General features: G+C 41.8%; 1 protein-coding gene across 2 annotated transcripts in view; it reads left to right on the top strand.

Annotated features, from left to right (window-relative positions):
• The window catches only part of SH3RF3 (SH3 domain containing ring finger 3), a 778505-nt gene extending 756956 nt beyond the window's left edge, over positions 1-21549 (top strand). For both annotated transcript variants that reach the window (XM_069757545.1, XM_069757544.1), the window contains 2 exons: positions 15217-15551; positions 20283-21549. In XM_069757545.1, coding sequence (XP_069613646.1) covers positions 15217-15551; positions 20283-20451 — 504 coding nt within the window. In that variant the 3' untranslated portion in view covers positions 20452-21549. The remainder of the gene's footprint in view (positions 1-15216; positions 15552-20282) is intronic.
• The last annotated feature ends 389 nt before the right edge of the window (positions 21550-21938 follow it).

The raw sequence follows: 21938 nt of genomic DNA, 5'->3' as shown, positions 1-21938 counted from the left end.
TTTTGACGCATCCGTCGATACGTCGCGCTGACGCATTGTGAGGGATAAAAAAAAAACAGAAGTGTGAAAGTAGCCTTATGCACATGATCAGTATTTTTCCGTTCAGGATTTGCTGTATGTTTAAATCCAGAGCATGCCAATTCTTTGTGTGTTTGTGCCTGCGTTTTTGACCCATTGTATGCACAGGAAATCAACACATGCAAATACGCACCAAAAACGCAGCGGATTTGCTGCCAAGTGGTGCAGAAACCTTGCAGAAATTTCTGCAAGCAAATACTGAACATGCACACATACCCTAACATCTGCAGGTTCCTCTCAGCTTCCATCTCACAAGCATCCAGCATTGCAATATTCAGATATTTGCAGTTCAGCAGAGTTATGAGAGCTGCAAAAAATGTGTTTGTAAGGAAGCAAAGTTCAGTTCTACTGTTTTGTGTTAATTACATGTCTCACACCAGCAATTCATCTTTTCATTTATAATATGAATCTCAGAGATCTGTGTCTGGCCCACAGATCTTAACAGTTTATTAAGTTCATTTACGTATAAAAAAAGTGGGTTTCTCTGGAATAAGACTTAGGATTGCATATATCAAGGTATCGTTATATTCTGTTTCCTATGACCCACATGCCCATATAGACGGCTTAGGAGGCTTTTGTTGTAACATTATATTCGCAAATGATAAAAACTTCTACAACTGAAAAATAGTTCCATTCATCAAAATGTGGTTGTTTTGGCACCCAGCACGCCTGATACAGAAGAATAGGACTGTCACTGAAGTGTCTGCAACAAATCTGTCTGTTGTGAAGACTTTATAGAGGTGATTGCCAAAAAGGGAAGTATCAGCTTACCATGAGGTTCAGTAGTCAGTGTGAAAACTGCAAGGTTTCAGGCTTTTTTAATTTAGATTTAGTGACATGGAAAACTAGAAAACACATCAATAAAAATGTAAAAAAAAAAATATTTAATGTATAAACTTGATTTTAAACAAATTCATTTTCCTTTCAAAAAAAGGAGACTCGGGCAGTCTCGATGTAGAGGTAAACCACATCGACATGCCATTTTTCCACAAATCAGTGCGGTTTTTACATTGATTGTTAATTACAACATATTGCTAATTTGATATCCATAGAAATTTTATTTAAAACTCCATGTACAGTTTTAGGTCATTGTGTAGCCACCATTGGCTCCTGACGCAAGAATCTACGACTCGTCGTAAATTAAAAATAAACTACACCAGAATGTATTATCTAGGCCTTTGGCATACAATGTAGTGTACGTGACGTTCACACTTTCTCATTCAGGTATTGTTGCAGAAAATACAGCAGTTATCTATGAATGGGCAGATATATCGACATACTGTCATTCATGTTCTGTATGTAGGAATACCCATTTCTGCAGGGCTGAAATTGACAAGGACTTAATATCTAATTTATTCATAATATTTTATAATATAACTATGTCTTGTAAGTCCTACTTAATACATGTCTAATGTATCCATTAGAGCCTCTTACAGTTTGTCAGAGTTCTGCTTTTCCTATTTAGCAGCCAGTGACTCATGTCTCAATGATGTTGTCTTCTGGCTTCACCTGCTGCAAGCTTCACGTTTGATGGATGGTTGGTCTGACAGCTGCCACTACTGTCAAGCGCATCAAGTAGATTGCAGAGTTACTGTAGGTTAGAATAATGAGAATACTTTTTCATCTTCCACATGTAATAGAATGGTGCAGAATATGTTTTAGTACAGACAAGGCTGCCACTTGACCATGGGGATTACAGACTTAAGACCATGTAGTTTTTTTCTGCAGCCCACATTGTTCATGGAAGGTTAGGATACAATTGGTAAATATAGTATGTTGTGTGAAACAGACCAAAGGTATTACTATTGGCCCCCTCTTCTTTAGGAATACCCCCAAATAGGATGGCTTATAATGAAATTTCAGAAAATATTCATCTGCTTGACTACAGAAGTCATCATAGATTTACCTGCTGTAATGAATGCCGAAGGATCTATCACTTGAATTAAAGCTTACCTACACTTTTTTTATGGACTACGTGACAGGGCCTGTAATAGCCTGCAAATCATTGAAGGTCTGGGTCCTGAAACCACCACCGAATGCTCAAACTATTTGTCAAACATGTGCTGCTCATGAAGCAGGAGCTTCCTGCTCCTTTATAGGTATGGTTTATGGACTAACAAGGCCTGTCATATACTGGAAAATATGTATTTTCTCTTTAAAGGGTTTATCCAGAAGTAATTTTTTTTTATTATGAGCCAAGAAACTAACAAGCAGGAAGTTGCGAACTAGTTAGCAACTACTAGTGATGAGCGAATATACTCGTTACTCGAAATTTCCCAATCATGCTCAGGGGTCCTCCAAGTATTTTTTAGTGCTCGGAAATTTAGTTTTTATTGTCGCAGCTGAATGATTTACATCTGTTAGCCAGCATAAATACATTTGGGGGTTGCCTGGTTGCTAGGGAATCCCAACATGTACTTATGCTGGCTAACAGATGTAAATCATTCAGCTGAGGTGAGGAAAACTAAATCTCCGAGCACTACAAAATACTCAGAGGACACCCGAGCGTGCTTTGAAAATCTCGAGTAACGAGTATATTCGCTCATCACTAGCAACTACCTGACTATTTTATGTAATCCTGGCTCAGAGTGGTCACTGACCGCTGCTCCTTCACGTCAACAAAGCAGCCTTTTCTCTGTTGGCTGGGCGTGACTGCTGACTTCATGCTAATTGACAACTGGCTCCCCGCAGTTATGCAGCAGGTAGCCAGCTGTCAATCAGCCTGACATCGTCAGTCACCACCCCGTCATCATAGAAGAGTGGAAGAGAAGCCACTGCTTTGTCGTCGTGATGTCAGAGGAAGCCGCAGAATTGTCAGCAGGAGCAACTGAAAAGGCAGGTAGTTAACAACTGCCTACCTGTTAGTTCTTAGGCCCACACTAAAAAAATAATATAGTCCTGGATTACCCCTTTAAATATAGTTTGAACTCAGTAGGCCTCAAGTCGTTAAACATGTACTGTGGTTATGGTTGGCAATAATCTGCCTCATAAAAAGCAGAACCAAGTGTAGGATCTAATGAAGAAAGCAGGCTACATTCCTGTCTTGAATGTAGGAATTGGAGTGTGGGGTTTGAATTTCTCTCAATGTTCTCATGGCTTTTCTCTGTGCACACTGCACGTTTGAAAAACATAATTAAGTTAATTGGATTCTAGAAATTGGCTGTACTACGCACACTTTCATGTTTGCATGATATATAGATATAGAATTGTGGCGACTGAGAAAGATGTGTGTAAATACATGATACTTACAGCAATGCAGAGTATGTCAGCACTGTGTAATAACAGAAAATGACTAAATAAGCATCAAGATTGGTGGCCAACTGGCAAGGCAGCAGAAATCTAATTCTATGTCTGGAACTTCACATTAAAAAATCCTTTCTGCAGAAAGACAATGCAGAAGACCGTTTTACCCAAGCTACTGTACAATATTGTGAATGGTGAAAGAGTTGTCCTTAGCAGTTGAATATTTTAGATATCTTGTTTGAAAACGAAAGGTATAACGTAACTGGTTGGTATGACAATGTCCAAAAATCACAGTTTTAGCCCCGTGGTCATCTCCATATATGAAATACAGGTAACGCTGATGGGCTGAAATTTATGCTTCACACCCATACAGGATAGAAAGCGGCAGAACCTAATTTTTACAAAAGTGTGCAGATGCAGGAACTAACCTCACGTTGGAATCTGTTGATAGACAACCATTAACCCAACGAGCAATGATACCTACTGCTGCATGTTACAGGTCTGGTGTTACCCTTACCAATTGGCAGAAGTTGCACCGTACAGACTTCCCGCTATATACTCTGTACATTGCACTAATGTCGAGGACTCTGCTCTATTGTAGCTGCATCATCATGTTTTTGGCTAAATATGTATTTATTTTACTCAAGATGGCATTCAGCTATTATTAGAAAATGGTTCATTTTTATAGATGTCTATTAATACTTTCAATCTTAGACTATATTTAAGCTATAATTTTCTGTACACTTTCATTCCTGGAAAATGGTCTAGAATTAGAAATTACAAAAGAATAGTATAATTGCATGAATAGATGATTTTTAGCAGACTTTACTAAAATATAATTGCAGCTCAACAATTGAAATGGAATAATAAAATTACATGAGTTGGTGTTTCCATTGACTAAAACAATGAAAATCCATTAGTTTGTGAATAGTTGCTTTTTACAAACAGTTCGTTTTACAAGTTTTGTTTCCAGTAGATTTCCAGCAGTGTGGGAAATGTATATATCCGGAAAGAAGGCAGCATTAAACGTAATAGATTTAGTATAGGGACAAAACTCAAGTTTCCAACCCAGCATCTTCCATATACATAAAGCAAAAAATGGAAGCAGCCCAGGTGTACGATAGTGAAACACTGTTCTTACATGAATGAAAAAAAGATCAATATGTATGTACAGTATATAGATACTGTATGTATATGTATACAGTGCTCAGCATAAATGAGTACACCCCAATAGAACAGATTTATCAGAAAACTCTTAGTTTAGAATAAACATTTTCTATGGGATAGAACACTGCAAAATACTCCACAAATGGGCCATTGATTGCAAACAAGATTTGTTACTTTGCATTCATTTAAGTCTAGGTTGCAAAAATTATTTTACCACAATGAACGTTTTAAGAGCATAGCTAAAGTTTAAACTAGAATACAAAATTCTAATTAACAAGAATTTGACCACAGGTAATTCTAATTATTAATTAAACAGGTGTCCAGAAGACAGTTGACTATAAAATGTCGTTACTTAATAAAGGGTTCCTTCCCCACACCCCTGGCTCTTGTGTTCTCATGCTTACCATGGCATCTTGTAGTGGTCTAGGAGCAATCTCTAACCAAATGAGGTAGTACCAGCTGCAGAATACGCACTGCATATTCTTGGCATATTCCCTTGCTTGCGTTATTTTAGCGCTACCTTTCTTTGCTGATTATTTGTTTTTTTTGTGGTTAATCTCCATTTTTGTCAATCTGCTTCACTGTGACCTCTGGTGACCTCTGTACCATGCGATGTTATAACTTTTTATTGGGGTTGTTTATACACTAGTTGGAGGTGCCCAAAATAGTATTTTTGCTTTGCTATTGCTCCTTATAGCATGCCTATCCACCCGTGCATCTAATACAACACTCAGGGGTGTTGGATGGTTATTGTACCATGTTTTCATGTTTTTAAATGTTTTTAATGAGTTGATTGTCCGTGTTATCAATAAAGTTCTATATATTTTGATCACATTATATCGGGTGTGCACACCATTTCTTCTATTGGTCTTTTTCTTCTCTTAGCATGTACCTTGATTTCTGTACAAGGTGTAGTACCCTGATGATGTATTATTCCTTCTCGTTAAGCATTGTTTACATCATGAGTGCAACCTAATCTCCATAAGTTACTTAACAAAGAACATGCCTTCCCATTTCATGCTGTCAGCAATGGCACCACATGGCAGAGAAATGTCACAAGACTTGAGAAAGAAAATATTTTTTTACGCATGAAGATCAGCAAAGCTTTACTTATCAGGCCGAATACTGTAGCAAAAGTGATACAAAAATTTAACAAAGATGGAACTGCAACCATATAATGAAATCAGGAATAACCTTTCTACTTTTTTGATACCAAAGATAAAATACTAAATTTTTATTAATATAAATCCTAAAACCATGAGACAACCACAGACAATTATTCACAAAAAATCACACAACCGTGCACTCTAGATATTCCCTGCAGCTGTTAGTCCTATATCAAATTCTACCTGTCAGCGGAGGTTGGCACCCTAAACAATAATACGAGATTGGCGCCCCCACTCACCGTCGGCTGGCCCTATATCTCCTGCAATGAACCCTAATTAAGGTGTCTCATACGGGCCACCAGCTGTACATGACAGGAAAAATTTAGATAGAATCATATGGATGAACTTAATTGAAGCAGGGTGCAGTACACGGACAAAGACAATGGTGCAAAAACAAAAAAGTGCATGTGAAAACAAATATTTAAACTCTCACTGTCCCTTTCTGATATTCACCTGCCTAGCTGCGGGGGTTGGCACCCTACTTGTCAGCGGATATGGCGCCCCCACTCAGCGGTGGCTGACCCTGGAAAAACTCTATTGATATATATTATTAACCTGATAGGTTAGCTGGGTTATAACCATGTCTAGAAATGATCATTTAAGGCAATGTAACAAACATCATTTCAGCTCTGATTATCAGCTGAAAGATACAAGAATATGCAAGGCATGACAGCACAGAGTAAAAAAACATGATACTTATCAAGAGATGATGGTTTATACGCCTCAAGGCAGACATTGATGTTGAATGAGAGAGCCTGGCTTACAATCACTGTTTTAATTTGTGACAAAGGTGTTCGATGGTGTTGAGGTCAGAGGTCTATGCTAGTCAGTCAAGTTCTTCTCCGTCAAACTCATACAACCGTGTCTTGCCTTTATAAATTTAGTTTTTTTCAGTAGCTCACAGTCATGCTGGAACAGAAAAGGGACTTCCAGAAACTCTTCCCACAAAGTTGGAAGCATACAATTGTCCAAAATATTTTTGTATGCTGAAGCATTACTATTTACCTTCACTGAAACTAAAGTGTCTAGGCAAACCCCTGTAAAACAACACCATAGCATTATTGTAACTCTGAGAAACAAATGTGACGCTGCGTCACTACTCACGGACCAGCCGTGAAACAGGGTAAGAGGTCTGGGGTCAGATGCCAAGAGAGGTCGTCATAACCAGAGGAGTAAAACAAAGACAAAGTCAGGTCACAGTCTGAGATCAGAATTCCAGGAAGATAGAGGATCAAGACAATGGAGCTAGGCAAACAGATGAGCAAAGGCAAAGTCCAAGGTCAGACAGCAAACGATCAGAAGCTGTGCACTGGAAAACCAGGCAGACACACACCAACGAGCTAAAGCTATGACTGGTAATCAGACACTGACAGTTAGCTATATCACCAGGTAATCATCAGAACGGGAGACATCTGGAAGAAACCCAGCATGCCCCTGCCCTGCTTGGCGGCTGGACTGTAATTCAAAACACTGACAGCTCAACACACACTTGCCCAGACTGGACAGCTGATCTGTCACTCACAATACTGACAGCTCAGCACGACCTTGATTCTATAGCGTGGATGACCTGTCACTCATTGCATCCATGACACAGTGAGTGGTGGATGAAGAAAAAGGACAGCACCTCATAAGTTGGTGAACTTATATAATGTCTATTCTGCCTTCTGTTGCAACAGACAGCAACAGAAGGCAGAATAAATGTGATGTAAGTTCACCAACTTATGACACGCTGTTCTTTTTCTTCAAACGATGGTTAGATGTTTGCCAAAAAGGACTCCTTGGATGTGATGCGCTCTTCCGTTGTGGGTAAAGTTAACCCTATCTTTCCATGTAGTGCTATGAATTACCAATACAGTGAGTGATGGAGTCATGACATTTCTCCCTTCTTTTCTAAACTTTACAGTTGGCACAATTCAATCAGACAGGTATCACTCTACTAGCATTTGCCGAATAAAGATCCATCTATCAGACTGACAGAAAAAAAAACAATGTTTGGTCATTCCACAGAACATGATTCTACTGCACCATAGTTCAGTGGCAGCATGATTTATAAGCCATGTGCTTGCATGCAGCTGCTCAACGATGGAAACCCATGCCATTAAGCTTCCATAACATAGTTTTAGTGCAGGTGTAAATGCCAAAGTAGGTCTGGAACCTGACAGTTATTGAATCAGCAGAGGGTTGACGACTTCTATGCACTATGCGCCTCAGCACTCAGTGACTCCACTCTAATTTTACGTGGTCTGCTACTTTGTGGCTGAGGTGCTATATCTCCAAACTCTTCCACACACCAGCAAAACCACTCACTGTTTATTTTGTAATATTTGGTTGGGAAAAAAAAATCTCAAAATAACTTGTTGCAATGGTGGCATCACATTACAGGACCGTGTGCTTTCATATTTTTGTCCATATAACATATATATAGCCAATCAGCCATAATATTTAAACTAAATTAAGTGAATGAAGTGACTTGAACAATTGTAAGGAACAGAGGAACTTAGCAAAAGTTTCAATTTTGATGCCTAGGTGACCTGGTCAGAGCATCTCCAAACTGACAGGCTTTGTGGAATTTTCCCAATATGCAATTACAAGTTAGCTAGTAACTCGGAATAAGAATATGGACACCCGAAGCTTGCATGAAATCATAGGCTAATCCATCTTGTCTGCATCACAGATTTCTGTGTTGTGAATTCTGTGGCAGAGCTCCCTCCTGTGGTCACAAGTGGTACTTCGGCTGATTCTCTCTGTGAGCTTCCGTTGGTGGAGGAGAGTGGTACTGCGGCTTCTGAGTTTCCTTCCTCAGGTGATGTGGTGAAGTCATTAGGTGCTGCTCTATTTAACTCCACCTAGTGCTTTGATCCTGGCCTCCAGTCAATGTTCTAGTATTGGACCTGTTTCCTCCTGGATCGTTCCTGTGGCCTGCTGCTCTGCATAGCTAAGTTCCGCTTTTGTTATTTTGTTTGCTGCTTTTTTCTGTCCAGCTTGCTTATTTGTTTTTTTCTTGCTTGCTGGAAGCTCTGGGACGCAGAGGGTGTACCTCCGTGCCGTTAGTTCGGTACGGAGGGTCTTTTTGCCCCTTTGCGTGGTTGTTTGTAGGGTTTTGTGTTGACAGCAAAGTTACCTTTCCTATCCTCGCTCTGTTTAGTAAGTCGGGCCTCACTTTGCTAAATCTATTTCATCTCTACGTTTGTCTTTTCATCTTAACTCACAGTCATTATATGTGGGGGCTGCCTTTTCCTTTGGGGTATTTCTCTGAGGCAAGGTAGGCTTATTTTCTATCTTCAGGCTAGCTAGTTTCTCAGGCTGTGCCGAGTTGCATAGGGAGCGTTAGGCGCAATCCACGGCTGCCTCTAGTGTGGTTGGAGAGGATTAGGGATTGCGGTCAGCAGAGTTCCCACGTCTCAGAGCTCGTTCTATGTTTTTGGGTTATTGTCAGATTACTGTATGTGCTCTAACTTCTATGTCCATTGTGGTACTGAATTACCTCATCATAACAGTACTGGAGGCCACAAGTACTAATGATTCTCAATAGAGGGAAAAAAGAAGTTCTGAGACCATTTTTTTTTCTCTGCACTGTGTTTTGCCTTTTTTTTCCCCTAGACATTTGGGTGGTTCAGTACACAGGTGTAGCGATGGACATTAAAGGTTTGTCTTCATGTGTGGATCAACTCTCGGCAAGAGTACAAAAGATTCAAGACACTATTGATCAGAAATCTATGTTAGAACCAAGAATTCCTATTCCTGATTTGTTTTTTGGAGATAGAACTAAATTTTTGAGTTTCAAAAATAATTGTAAACTATTTCTGGCCTTGAAACCTCGCTCCTCTGGTGACCCAGTTCAACAAGTTTTGATCATTATTTCTTTTTTACGTGGCGACCCTCAGGACTGGGCATTTTCTCTTGCGCCAGGAGATCCTGCATTAAGTAATATCGATGCGTTTTTCCTGGTGCTCGGATTGCTGTACGATGAACCTAATTCAGTGGATCAGGCAGAGAAGAATTTGCTGGCTCTGTGTCAGGCTCAGGATGATATAGAGGTATATTGTCAGAAATTTAGAAAGTGGTGCGTACTCACTCAGTGGAATGAAGGTGCGCTCGCAGCTATTTTCAGAAAGGGTCTCTCTGAAGCCCTTAAGGATGTCATGGTGGGATTTCCTATGCCTGCTGGTCTGAATGAGTCTATGTCTTTGGCTATTCAGCTCGGTCGACGCTTGCGTGAGCGTAGATCTGTGCACCATTTGGCGGTATTATCTGATCATAAGCCTGAGCCTATGCAGTGCGATAGGACTTTGACCAGAGATGAACGGCAAGAACACAGACGTCAGAATGGGCTGTGTTTCTACTGTGGTGATTCCACTCATGCTATCTCTGATTGTCCTAAACGCACTAAGCGGTTCGCTAGGTCTGCCACCATTGGTACGGTACAGTCAAAATTTCTTTTGTCCGTTACCTTGATCTGCTCTTTGTCATCTTATTCTGTCATGGCATTTGTGGATTCAGGCGCTGCCCTGAATTTGATGGACTTGGAGTATGCTAGGCGTTGTGGGTTTTTCTTGGAGCCCTTGTAGTGTCCTATTCCATTGAGAGGAATTGATGCTACGCCTTTGGCCAGGAATAAGCCTCAGTACTGGACCCAGCTGACCATGTGCATGGCTCCTGCACATCAGGAGGTTAATCGCTTTCTGGTGTTGCATAATCTGCATGATGTGGTCGTGTTGGGGTTGCCATGGCTACAAGTCCATAATCCAGTATTAGATTGGAAATCCATGTCTGTGTCCAGCTGGGGTTGTCAGGGGGTACATGGTGATGTCCCATTTCTGTCTATTTCGTCATCCACCCCTTCTGAGGTTCCAGAGTTCTTGTCTGATTACCGGGATGTATTTGATGAACCCAAGTCCGATACCCTACCTCCGCATAGGGATTGTGATTGTGCTATCGATTTGATTCCTGGTAGTAAATTCCCTAAAGGTCGACTGTTTAATTTATCTGTGCCTGAGCACGCCGCTATGCGGAGTTACGTGAAGGAGTCCTTGGAGAAGGGGCATATTCGCCCGTCATCGTCGCCATTAGGAGCAGGGTTCTTTTTTGTGGCCAAGAAGGATGGTTCGCTGAGACCTTGTATAGATTACCGCCTTCTAAATAAGATCACGGTTAAATTTCAGTACCCCTTGCCGTTGTTATCTGACTTGTTTGCTCGGATTAAGGGGGCTAGTTGGTTCACCAAGATAGATCTTCGTGGTGCGTATAATCTTGTGCGTATTAAGCGAGGCGATGAATGGAAAACTGCATTTAATACGCCCGAGGGCCATTTTGAGTATCTAGTAATGCCATTCGGACTTGCCAATGCTCCATCAGTGTTTCAGTCCTTTATGCATGACATCTTCCGAGAGTACCTGGATAAATTCCTGATTGTGTACTTGGATGACATTTTGATCTTCTCGGATGATTGGGAGTCTCATGTGAAGCAGGTCAGAACGGTGTTTCAGGTCCTGCGTGCTAATTCTTTGTTTGTGAAGGGATCAAAGTGTCTCTTTGGTGTTCAGAAGGTTTAATTTTTGGGGTTCATCTTTTCCCCTTCTACTATCGAGATGGACCCTGTTAAGGTCCAAGCCATCCATGATTGGACTCAGCCGACATCTCTGAAAAGTCTGCAAAAGTTCCTGAGTTTTGCAAATTTTTATCGTCGCTTCATCTGCAATTTTTCTAGTATTGCTAAACCATTGACCGATTTGACCAAGAAGGGTGCTGATGTGGTCAATTGGTCTTCTGCTGCTGTGGAAGCTTTTCAAGAGTTGAAGCGTCGTTTTTCTTCTGCCCCTGTGTTGTGTCAACCAGATGTTTCGCTTCCATTTCAGGTCGAGGTTGATGCTTCTGAGATTGGAGCAGGGGCTGTTTTGTCGCAGAGAAGTTCTGATTGCTCGGTGATGAAACCATGCGCCTTCTTTTCCAGGAAGTTTTCGCCTGCTGAGCGAAATTATGATGTTGGCAATCGAGAGTTGCTGGCCATGAAGTGGGCATTCGAGGAGTGGCGTCATTGGCTTGAAGGAGCTAAGCATCGCGTGGTGGTCTTGACTGATCATAAGAACTTGACTTATCTCGAGTCTGCCAAGTGGTTGAATCCTAGACAGGCTCGTTGGTCGCTGTTTTTTGCCCGTTTTGACTTTGTGATTTCGTACCTTCCGGGCTCTAAAAATGTGAAGGCGGATGCTCTGTCTAAGAGTTTTGTGCCCGACTCTCCGGGTTTATCTGAGCCGGCGGGTATTCTCAAAGAGGGAGTAATTGTGTCTGCCATCTCCCCTGATTTGCGGCGGGTGCTGCAAAAATTTCAGGCTAATAAACCTGATCGTTGCCCAGCGGAGAAACTGTTTGTCCCTGATAGGTGGACGAATAAAGTTATCTCTGAGGTTCATTGTTCGGTGTTGGCTGGTCATCCTGGAATCTTTGGTACCAGAGAGTTAGTGGCTAGATCCTTTTGGTGGCCATCTCTGTCGCGGGATGTGCGTTCTTTTGTGCAGTCCTGTGGGATTTGTGCTCGGGCTAAGCCCTGCTGTTCTCGTGCCAGTGGGTTGCTTTTGCCCTTGCCGGTCCCGAAGAGGCCTTGGACACATATCTCTGTGGATTTTATTTCAGATCTTCCCGTCTCTCAAAAAATGTCAGTCATTTGGGTGGTTTGTGATCGCTTCTCTAAGATGGTCCATTTGGTACCCTTGTCTAAATTACCTTCCTCCTCTGATTTAGTGCCATTGTTCTTCCAGCATGTGGTTCGTTTACATGGCATTCCAGAGAATATCGTTTCTGACAGAGGTTCCCAGTTTGTTTCGAGGTTTTGGCGAACCTTTTGTGCTAGGATGGGCATTGACTTGTCTTTTTCCTCGGCTTTCCATCCTCAGACTAATGGCCAGACCGAACGAAACAATCAGACCTTGGAAACATATCTGAGATGCTTTGTTTCTGCTGATCAGGATGACTGGGTGTCCTTTTTGCCTTTGGCTGAGTTCGCCCTTAATAATCGGGCCAGCTCGGCTACCTTGGTTTCGCCCTTTTTCTGCAACTCTGGGTTCCATCCTCGTTTCTCTTCAGGGCAGGTTGAGTCTTCAGACTGTCCTGGTGTGGATACTGTGGTGGACAGGTTGCAGCAGATTTGGACTCATGTAGTGGACAATTTGACCTTGTCCCAGGAGAAGGCTCAACGTTTCGCTAATCGTAGACGCTGTGTTGGTCCCCGACTTCGTGTTGGGGATTTGGTTTGGTTATCTTCTCGTCATATTCCTATGAAGGTTTCCTCTCCTAAGTTTAAACCTCGTTTCATTGGTCCGTATAGGATTTCTGAGGTTCTTAATCCTGTGTCTTTTCGTCTGACCCTTCCAGATTCTTTTTCCATTCATAACGTATTCCATAGGTCATTGTTGCGGAGATACGTGGCACCTATGGTTCCATCTGTTGATCCTCCTGCCCCGGTTTTGGTGGAGGGGGAGTTGGAGTATATTGTGGAGAAGATTTTGGATTCTCGTGTTTCAAGACGGAAACTCCAGTATCTGGTTAAGTGGAAGGGTTATGCTCAGGAAGATAATTCCTGGGTCTTTGCCTCTGATGTCCATGCTCCCGATCTTGTTCGTGCCTTTCATATGGCTCATCCTGGTCGTCCTGGGGGCTCTGGTGAGGGTTCGGTGACCCCTCCTCAAGGGGGGGTACTGTTGTGAATTCTGTGGCAGAGCTCCCTCCTGTGGTCACAAGTGGTACTTCGGCTGTTTCTCTCTGTGAGCTTCCGTTGGTGGAGGAGAGTGGTACTGCGGCTTCTGAGTTTCCTTCCTCAGGTGATGTGGTGAAGTCGTTAGGTGCTGCTCTATTTAACTCCACCTAGTGCTTTGATCCTGGCCTCCAGTCAATGTTCTAGTATTGGACCTGTTTCCTCCTGGATCGTTCCTGTGGCCTGCTGCTCTGCATAGCTAAGTTCCGCTTTTGTTATTTTGTTTGCTGCTTTTTTCTGTCCAGCTTGCTTATTTGTTTTTTTCTTGCTTGCTGGAAGCTCTGGGACGCAGAGGGTGTACCTCCGTGCCGTTAGTTCGGTACGGAGGGTCTTTTTGCCCCTTTGCGTGGTTGTTTGTAGGGTTTTGTGTTGACAGCAAAGTTACCTTTCCTATCCTCGCTCTGTTTAGTAAGTCGGGCCTCACTTTGCTAAATCTATTTCATCTCTACGTTTGTCTTTTCATCTTAACTCACAGTCATTATATGTGGGGGCTGCCTTTTCCTTTGGGGTATTTCTCTGAGGCAAGGTAGGCTTATTTTCTATCTTCAGGCTAGCTAGTTTCTCAGGCTGTGCCGAGTTGCATACGGAGCGTTAGGCGCAATCCACAGCTGCCTCTAGTGTGGTTGGAGAGGATTAGGGATTGCGGTCAGCAGAGTTCCCACGTCTCAGAGCTCGTTCTATGTTTTTGGGTTATTGTCAGATTACTGTATGTGCTCTGACTTCTATGTCCATTGTGGTACTGAATTACCTCATCATAACATTTCTGCCTATGGGTCTGTGTGAATACAGCACGTTAAAGTGTCAGTCTTGAAAGTATCAACTATGAGCAAATGACCATCAAAACTGAACCATGGAGCACTGGAAGGAAGTGGTCTGTTCTGATGACTTGTGTCCTTTCTTTAACATCATGAATATGGTCAGGTACATGTAGATGAGGCAGTAGGATTCTCTTGTCAATGTTCTGTTGGGTAGTCTTGGGTACTGACATTTATATTGATGTTGCTTTTACGTGTACAACTGACCTTACCTAAACATTGTTGCAGATCAAGTATACCCCCATATAGCAATTCTATTTCCTAATGGCAGTGGTCTTTTTCTGTAGGATAATTCAATCACCCGGCAAAAAATGTTTAAGAATAATTTGAGAAACATGACAAAAGTTGAAGATATTCTTTTGGACTGCATATTCTCCAGCTTCCAAACCAATCATACATCTATTAAATGTGCTATGAGAAAAATTCCAATCCATGGAGGCTCCATCTCAATATTTACAACATTTAAAGTATCTATACCACTCTGGCTGCCTGACACCTAGAATTTGTTTGGAGGTCTTGTGGAGTCCATGCATTGATGACTCAAAACTAATTTGGGATCATGAAGGAGATTTACACCATATTAGGCAGGTGGTTTAACTCCTTTCTGACATTCGACGTACATGTACGGTGCAAGTCTATAGCGTGTATGGAGCGGTCTCAAGGCCCCATAGCCAGCAGAAAATGGCTATGACACACAAGCAGGACCTGCCTCTAACAGCCACAAGTGGAGCGGAGCTCCATCTGTGACTGTTAACCTGTTAAATGCCGCTATCATTTTTTGACAGATGTCTTAACAGCGTGCTGGCATAGGGACGCTATATTCTATTTCTATGCTCCCATCGGTGCCCCCGAGATGCAATTGATAGATAGAAAGATATTACTCTATCTATCTATATATATATATGTGTTGGCAAATAGTTTTTCTGTTGTGTCATCATTTTTTATCTATCCTATATTCCTTGTTACTATATAATTAAATATAAAATATATTATCTTCCAGAGAGAAAAAAAGGGTGGATTGCTGAAACTTCTTGCTGGAGCCTCTGCAAAAAAGAAATCCCGTTCTCCGCCTTCTATCTCACCAACTCATGATCCCCAGGCTATGATGGAAGGAGTAATTCAAGGTGCAATAGGACTTGAGTTCTCAATAACCAACCATGGAAGAGCGGGATCATGTCCCATTGAAAGTGAAATGCAGGGAGCAATGGGAATGCACCCGCTACACAGAAAAACTGGTTCTTTAGATCTAAATTTTTCAATTCCATCACCAGTAAGACAGCCTGCCTGTGCAATGGTAGCTGTACGCCCAGAACCTAAATCACTCTCCAGAGAAAGGTAAAAACATTCCAAAAAAATATTTTATTATATGCTAAATTGTTAGTTTGAGTATTGGAGAGAAAGCATACAGTTTACTTTTATAAATTATTAGGATATAACCACATTTATGGTTCAAATTAAGGACTTAATTAAAATTGTGTATATAACATCAACATATTGTGCAGTATTGTACATAAATTGTCATCCCTCACAACAGTCCCTTTCCTTAGGGTACCGTCACACATTGCCATTTTGATCGCTACGACGGTACGATTCGTGACGTTCCAGCGATATCCATACGATATTGCTGTGTCTGACACGCAGCAGCGATCAGGGATCCTGCTGAGAATCGTACGTCGTAGCAGATCGTTTGGAACATTCTTTCGTCGCTGGATCTCCCGCTGTCATCGCTAGATCGGTGTATGTGACACCGATCTAGCGATGCGTTCGCTTGTAACCAGGGTAAACATCGGGTTACTAAGTGCAGGGCCACGCTTAGTAACCCGATGTTTACCCTGGTTACCAGCGTAAATGTAAAAAAAAAAAAACAGTACATACTTAGATTCCGGTGTCCGTCAGGTCCCTTGCCGTCTGCTTCCCGCACTCACTGACTGCCGGCCGTAAAGTGAAAGCAGAGCACAGCGGTGACGTCACCGCTGTGCTGTGCTTTCACTTTACGGCCGGCAGTCAGTGAGTGCGGGAAGCAGATGGCAAGGGACAGACACCGGAATGTAAGTATGTACTGTTTGTTTTTTTTACGCTGGTAGCCAGGGTAAACATCGGGTTACTAAGCACGGCCCTGCGCTTAGTAACCCGATGTTTACCCTGGTTACCTGGGGACCTCGGCATCGTTGGTCGCTGGAGAGCTGTCTGTGTGACAGCTCTCCAGCGACCACACTACGACTTACCAACGATCACGGCCAGGTCGTATCGCTGGTCGTGATCGTTGGTAAATCGTATAGTGTGACGGTACCCTTAGTATGGCTCTGCTATGATCACTGTTCTTGGATTGTGGAAAGTCTTAAGAGGGCTTTCACGGACATTTTTCATGATGGCAGTCCACAAAGCAGGTAGCAGGTCCCATTGAATGGTTTTGTATTTAGCCTTTCATCACTGTATAGAGATCTGGCATTCACTGCAAAACCCACCGGGCTACATTTCCTCCAGTAGTTCCTGACTGGTTAAGCAAGTTGGCAGTCAGAGTTTCTATCCCACTAACACAGCATAGTGGTAGTTAGTGAGTCAGGTTAGGTATCAGAAATAGTGATCAGGAATCTAGCAACAGGCGTAGAATAAGCTTATAACTGGCAGCAGAAGAAAATATAAAAAGGGTTCCATGCTCTGTCACAGGCCACCAAACGCCAATGGCCAGGCTGGGCATTGAGCACACTTCCCAGCAATGACACAAGCACTGCCCTGGTTTCCTCCAGCACCAATCACTTAGTCAAAGTGGTGGCTCGCGACAGCATAGGCAGCTGATGCAGGAAAGGACCAAGTGAGCATATTACAAGCTCAGTTTCTAATGTTCACATTTCAAATACACAATAGGGACAATTTCATTGAAAGCCAGTTACCCTATTGGCATCATTTACCTGCAGGAGTACCTACAGGAAACCCTCTCAAACATGGGGAGAACATACATATTTATATATAGTGATTCCAGTTCAAATAGGTACCAAAGATAAGCTGTTTTCAACGGAATATTAGGCCAATAGATGTGATTAGATTTTTCTTGGAACCATAAAGTTTGAAATATTTTGTACATGGAGACTCCAAGGGAATATTTTCCCATCACCTCTAGTCCTTCTGAATTTTAACAAGTTTTTCACAGTAAAATATCTACACAGGTCAAGGACATTTTCTTTTAAGCACAAGAAAATTCATTCTAAAGACTCAAAATGAATTTGCATATATTAAAAAATGAATTCCCAAGAAATACGTAGAACTCTTTTTGAGTTAAAATTAGTATGTTTAAATGTGATTTCAGTCTTTTGTGAAAGTGGCCATTGATGTGATTTTGTGCTGTCAATGCAGAATTATTACTCTCTCCATTCACTTGGAAAGATAGTGCCAGGCCCTAAAACCATCTAAGCAAAGTCACGTTATCTGGTCCCTTCTTATGTATTCAGAACACGATAACACTTCCTAGCTAAACTAATAAACTCATCTGCAGCACACAATGATTTTCTTGAACTAATTTTACTTTTCGCTGCCACAAGCTGACATCTGGAAGGCTGGGGCTTGTGGAGGTGTGTAAGAGGGCTCCTAGAGTACTGCATGGCTGAAAAATTGAAATACTCCTTAATTAAGAAAGCCTCGAAGTCACATGCAGCCCACGCGATATCATCTTTAAGTCATGTTATCTACAATATACAGGAAAATATCATTTAATTTGCTGATGTTCTTTACAAAATGTGAAACCAATTTTATTTTCTTGCCTGAAAATTGTTAGGTTCACCAAGATAATTAGTGATTAAAGGGAATCTGTCAGCCCAGAATGACTTTTCAAACCAAGCAGAAGCACTTGATGCACCCTTGGCATGGCCAAACATTAAGTGCACATTCCCACCTACTTGTTTTCCATCTCTTTCTTCCCCTTTCTTGGATTTACAGCTGCGGCTTTATAAAGCCAGAGAAGGGCTGAGATGGATGGAAAACAAGTACAGTGTTTTTCGGACTATAAGACGCACATTTTTTTAAAAAAATTGGGGGGAAAAGGGGGATGCGTCTTATAGTTGGAATGTACTTACAGTTAGCGTGGTGGTTATCGCTCCCATCCCAGCCTGGTGCGGCTGGTTCGGTGGTGCAGGGGGCTCTGGAGACATTTTGTGAAAGCCCGGAGGACCCACACTTCTATTGCCTCCATGCTGTGGCCTCCAGGAAAATGGCCGCCGGAGGTGGCGCATGCGCAGATTGAGATCTCGGCTCCGAGATCTCACTCCTGAGATTTCAGGACGAGAACTCGTTGCTGAGATCTCAATCTGCGCCTGGGGAATCAATCTGGCCTCGGGTAAAATGGCCGCCTCCGGCGGCGCATGTGCACACTGAGATCTCGGCTGTTGTGAATTCTGCTTTTGGGTTCCCTCCAGTGGCTGTAGGTGGGAATGCAGTTGTCCCTGAGTTGCAGTCCTGGCCAGGTGTATCTGCTGATTGCAGTTCTGACTGGGATATTTAGGTGTGCAGGATTCATTAGTCTTTGCCAGTTGTCCATGGTTCTGGGAGGTTTTGGATCTTTGTCTGGTTCCTCCTGCCTTGCTGCCAATTTGGCAAAGATAAGTGCCTGGTTTTTGTTTCTGTGGCACACATGCTGTGTGCTTAATAATTCTGTGCTATTCATTTGTTTTCTCTTGTCCAGCTTAGATTGGGTCTGTGTTTTCTCAGTCTTGTTGGATTCTCTGGAGTTGCAGATATACGCTCCACATCTTTAGTTAGATGGTGGAATTTTTTGTATTTTCTGCTGTGGATATTTTTGGAAGGATTTTAATACTGACCGCTTAGTATTCTGTCCTATCCTTTCCTATTTTAGCTAGAGTGGCCTCTTTTGCTAAATCCTGTTTCCTGCCTGTGTGTGTCTTTTCCTCTACTACTCACAGTCAATATTTGTGGGGGGCTGCCTATCCTTTGGGGTTCTGCTCTGAGGCAAGGTAGATTTCCTATTTCCATCTATAGGGGTATTTAGTCCTCCGGCTGTGTCGAGGTGTCTAGGATTTGTTAGGCACACCCCACGGCTACTTCTAGTTGCGGTGTTAAGTTCAGGATTTGTGGTCAGTATAGGTTCCACCAACTCAGAGAGGGCAGAACAAAGTACTGCAGTGTGCAGGCGCCGGGCCTCTCTGACCTTTCCAGCACCTGCGCACTTCAGTACTTTGTTCTGCCCTCAACAGGGCAGACAAAGTACGTCGGAGCCGTGGCTGAAGATCAGAAGAGGACGTCTTAGAATGAAGATGGGAGGCGCCGCAGCGGACCAGAGACACCCATCCGACCGGACCAGCAGCGGGACCGCCCCTGGGTGAGTATAATCTAACGTCTTTTTCTCCTCTTTCAGGTAAAATCGGGGGCTTATCTACAGCATTACAGAATGCTGTAGATAAGCCCCTTATGCCGGTGGGCTTACCTCACCCGCGATTTTCGGGTTGACAGGTTCCCTTTAAGTGACACGCCAAGGGTTCAATGTCCAAAGCAAAGATTAAGGGTGACAATGAGCAGCCCTGTCTTGTGCCTCTCTGAAATTTGAAAGTCTCAGAGAATTGTACATTCACTCAAAGTTTAGCAACTGGGGAATGATATAGCACCTGGGTTAAAGCAGTGTAGTAAGGACCAAAGCCCAACTTTCTCATAATTAACCACAAGTAATTCCATTCTACACTGTCAAATGCTTTTTTTGTCAGTTGCATTTGGAGTTTGAGAAATAGACATCTCAGATTTATAGCAGTAGATGCATTTAGGCATAAACCCAAATTGATCCTCATCTACTACTTTTCTAATAAGTTTAATCAATCTATTGTCTAAAGCCTAAGCTAGTATTATTTTTAAAGTTTTGCATGCATTTTTCTGTCTTTAGTGTTCTTTTTCATAAATTTGCTTCTATTAAAACCAACCAATATTAAGCATTTAAGCCATCTTATCACTTTTGGTCCAATGCAACAGTTTTAATATACTAACAGAGACAATTAACGCAAACAGTTTGTTCAAATATCTGTAAATTTGTTTTAATGTTTTAATTTATCACTTAAATGTCCTGAATTTCAGATATCGAGTTGTTGTTCCCTATCCACCACAAAGTGAAGCAGAAATTGAACTAAAAGAAGGCGACATTGTATTTGTTCACAAGAAGCGGGAAGATGGTTGGTATAAAGGCACATTGCAAAGAAATGGAAGGACAGGGCTTTTCCCTGGAAGCTTTGTGGAAAGTTTTTGAGTCTGTCAAGCACCATTTCTATACAGTGAAGGAGTATCCAGCAAATTATCATATGCTATGTTGGAGACGTGTTGGGCGAAAACACACAATAAGCACAAAACATCAAAGAAAGAAAGTGGATGCCAAAACAAAATGAGTTGCCACTTTGACTTCCAAAGATACCCTTAGACCATCAGCCTATGATCTAAAGAGATGTTTTGATCTCCCCGAGGTCATTCATCCTTATGTTTATGTTTATGATCTAAAGAGAGACGTATGTTGGATGTCCATCATTGAGAAATGGCTGACTACAAGATCCCTCGGTATGTTGGAGTAGTGCCTTCTGCTTGGAACCATGAACTGAGAAGATGCACATTTTGACCATGTTTGCGAATTGTGATGTATACATGATAAATGAAATTTCTTTCAAATGAATCTTTTATTCTATGCTAACTTATTTGTATACACTGCAGTGTTCTTATTACTTGCCTATGCAAGAGGAATAAATAATATGAATCGGCCGATGGGCTTTGCACATTGTACATTTGATGTACTGGATTATGGTAGATACCTGCACAATAAAAGGCACAAGATCACCATTGTTTTTAAAAAATATGTTACAGTGTAGGGAATATTTAGCAACCCATTGAATGTTGGTCTTTCATTTACTTATCAGATTGGTTGGTAGCAAGGTTTCAATATTATGTTTACATTTTTACTTATAATCCGTTATAGTCACATTAAATTTTGCTGAATGGTTTCGCTCAATTTTCTGTCACTACGAATAAAACTGACAGCGAGAACCAGCGTAATAAAAGTAAGCACAATGGTAGAGAAGGGAAGGCGAGGCTTGAGAAGGCATTACATCTGAAGCACACAGCTGCTGCCATGAGCTGAACCGTTCCTGTCCGTGGGCCATGTCTGCTGTCACAGCTCTGCTGCATTTAACTGAGCGAATCTGTGCTGTAAACCCAGACTCATCAAATGGATACGATTGACACGTTTCTAGAAGGTATCCTCCATGTTTTTTTTAATCTCCTACAATCTTTAAGTCTGACAAAGAAAATGATATGTAAATGCAGTTATAAGTTATTTGTGATATGAAGAAAAGCAGTATTTAAAATAAAAAAAAAAAATAATAATTCAGAATCATATATTTATTATTGACACATTTTGGGGGACAAGAATTTAGTTAGATACATGTTAAAACGATATAGTAAAATGTGCTTGTAAAAAGAACACTGCAAACCCCGTGAGGAAAATGTTTGTGTACAGATTGTAAACTCGTGTCCTCATTTAGAGAATGTTCTGGAACTGTGTTAATGAAATACAATGTCTGGCTGGTCTTCATCTACACTAAGCCATTAAATTAAACAACCAGCAACATGTAGACTTATCAGTGCAATAATTATAATGGGCAAATTATTATTAAAGTCAATCTGTCGCCAGGCTTTTGCTATGTAATCTAAGAGCACCATGATGTAGGGGAAAAGAGCTTGATTCCAGGG

The sequence above is a fragment of the Ranitomeya imitator genome, chromosome 3 (genome assembly GCF_032444005.1).
Source record: "Ranitomeya imitator isolate aRanImi1 chromosome 3, aRanImi1.pri, whole genome shotgun sequence".
NCBI classification, from domain to species: domain Eukaryota; kingdom Metazoa; phylum Chordata; class Amphibia; order Anura; family Dendrobatidae; genus Ranitomeya; species Ranitomeya imitator.
Note: the sequence above shows the minus strand (reverse complement) of the source record. Positions and strands in the feature narration are given on the sequence as shown.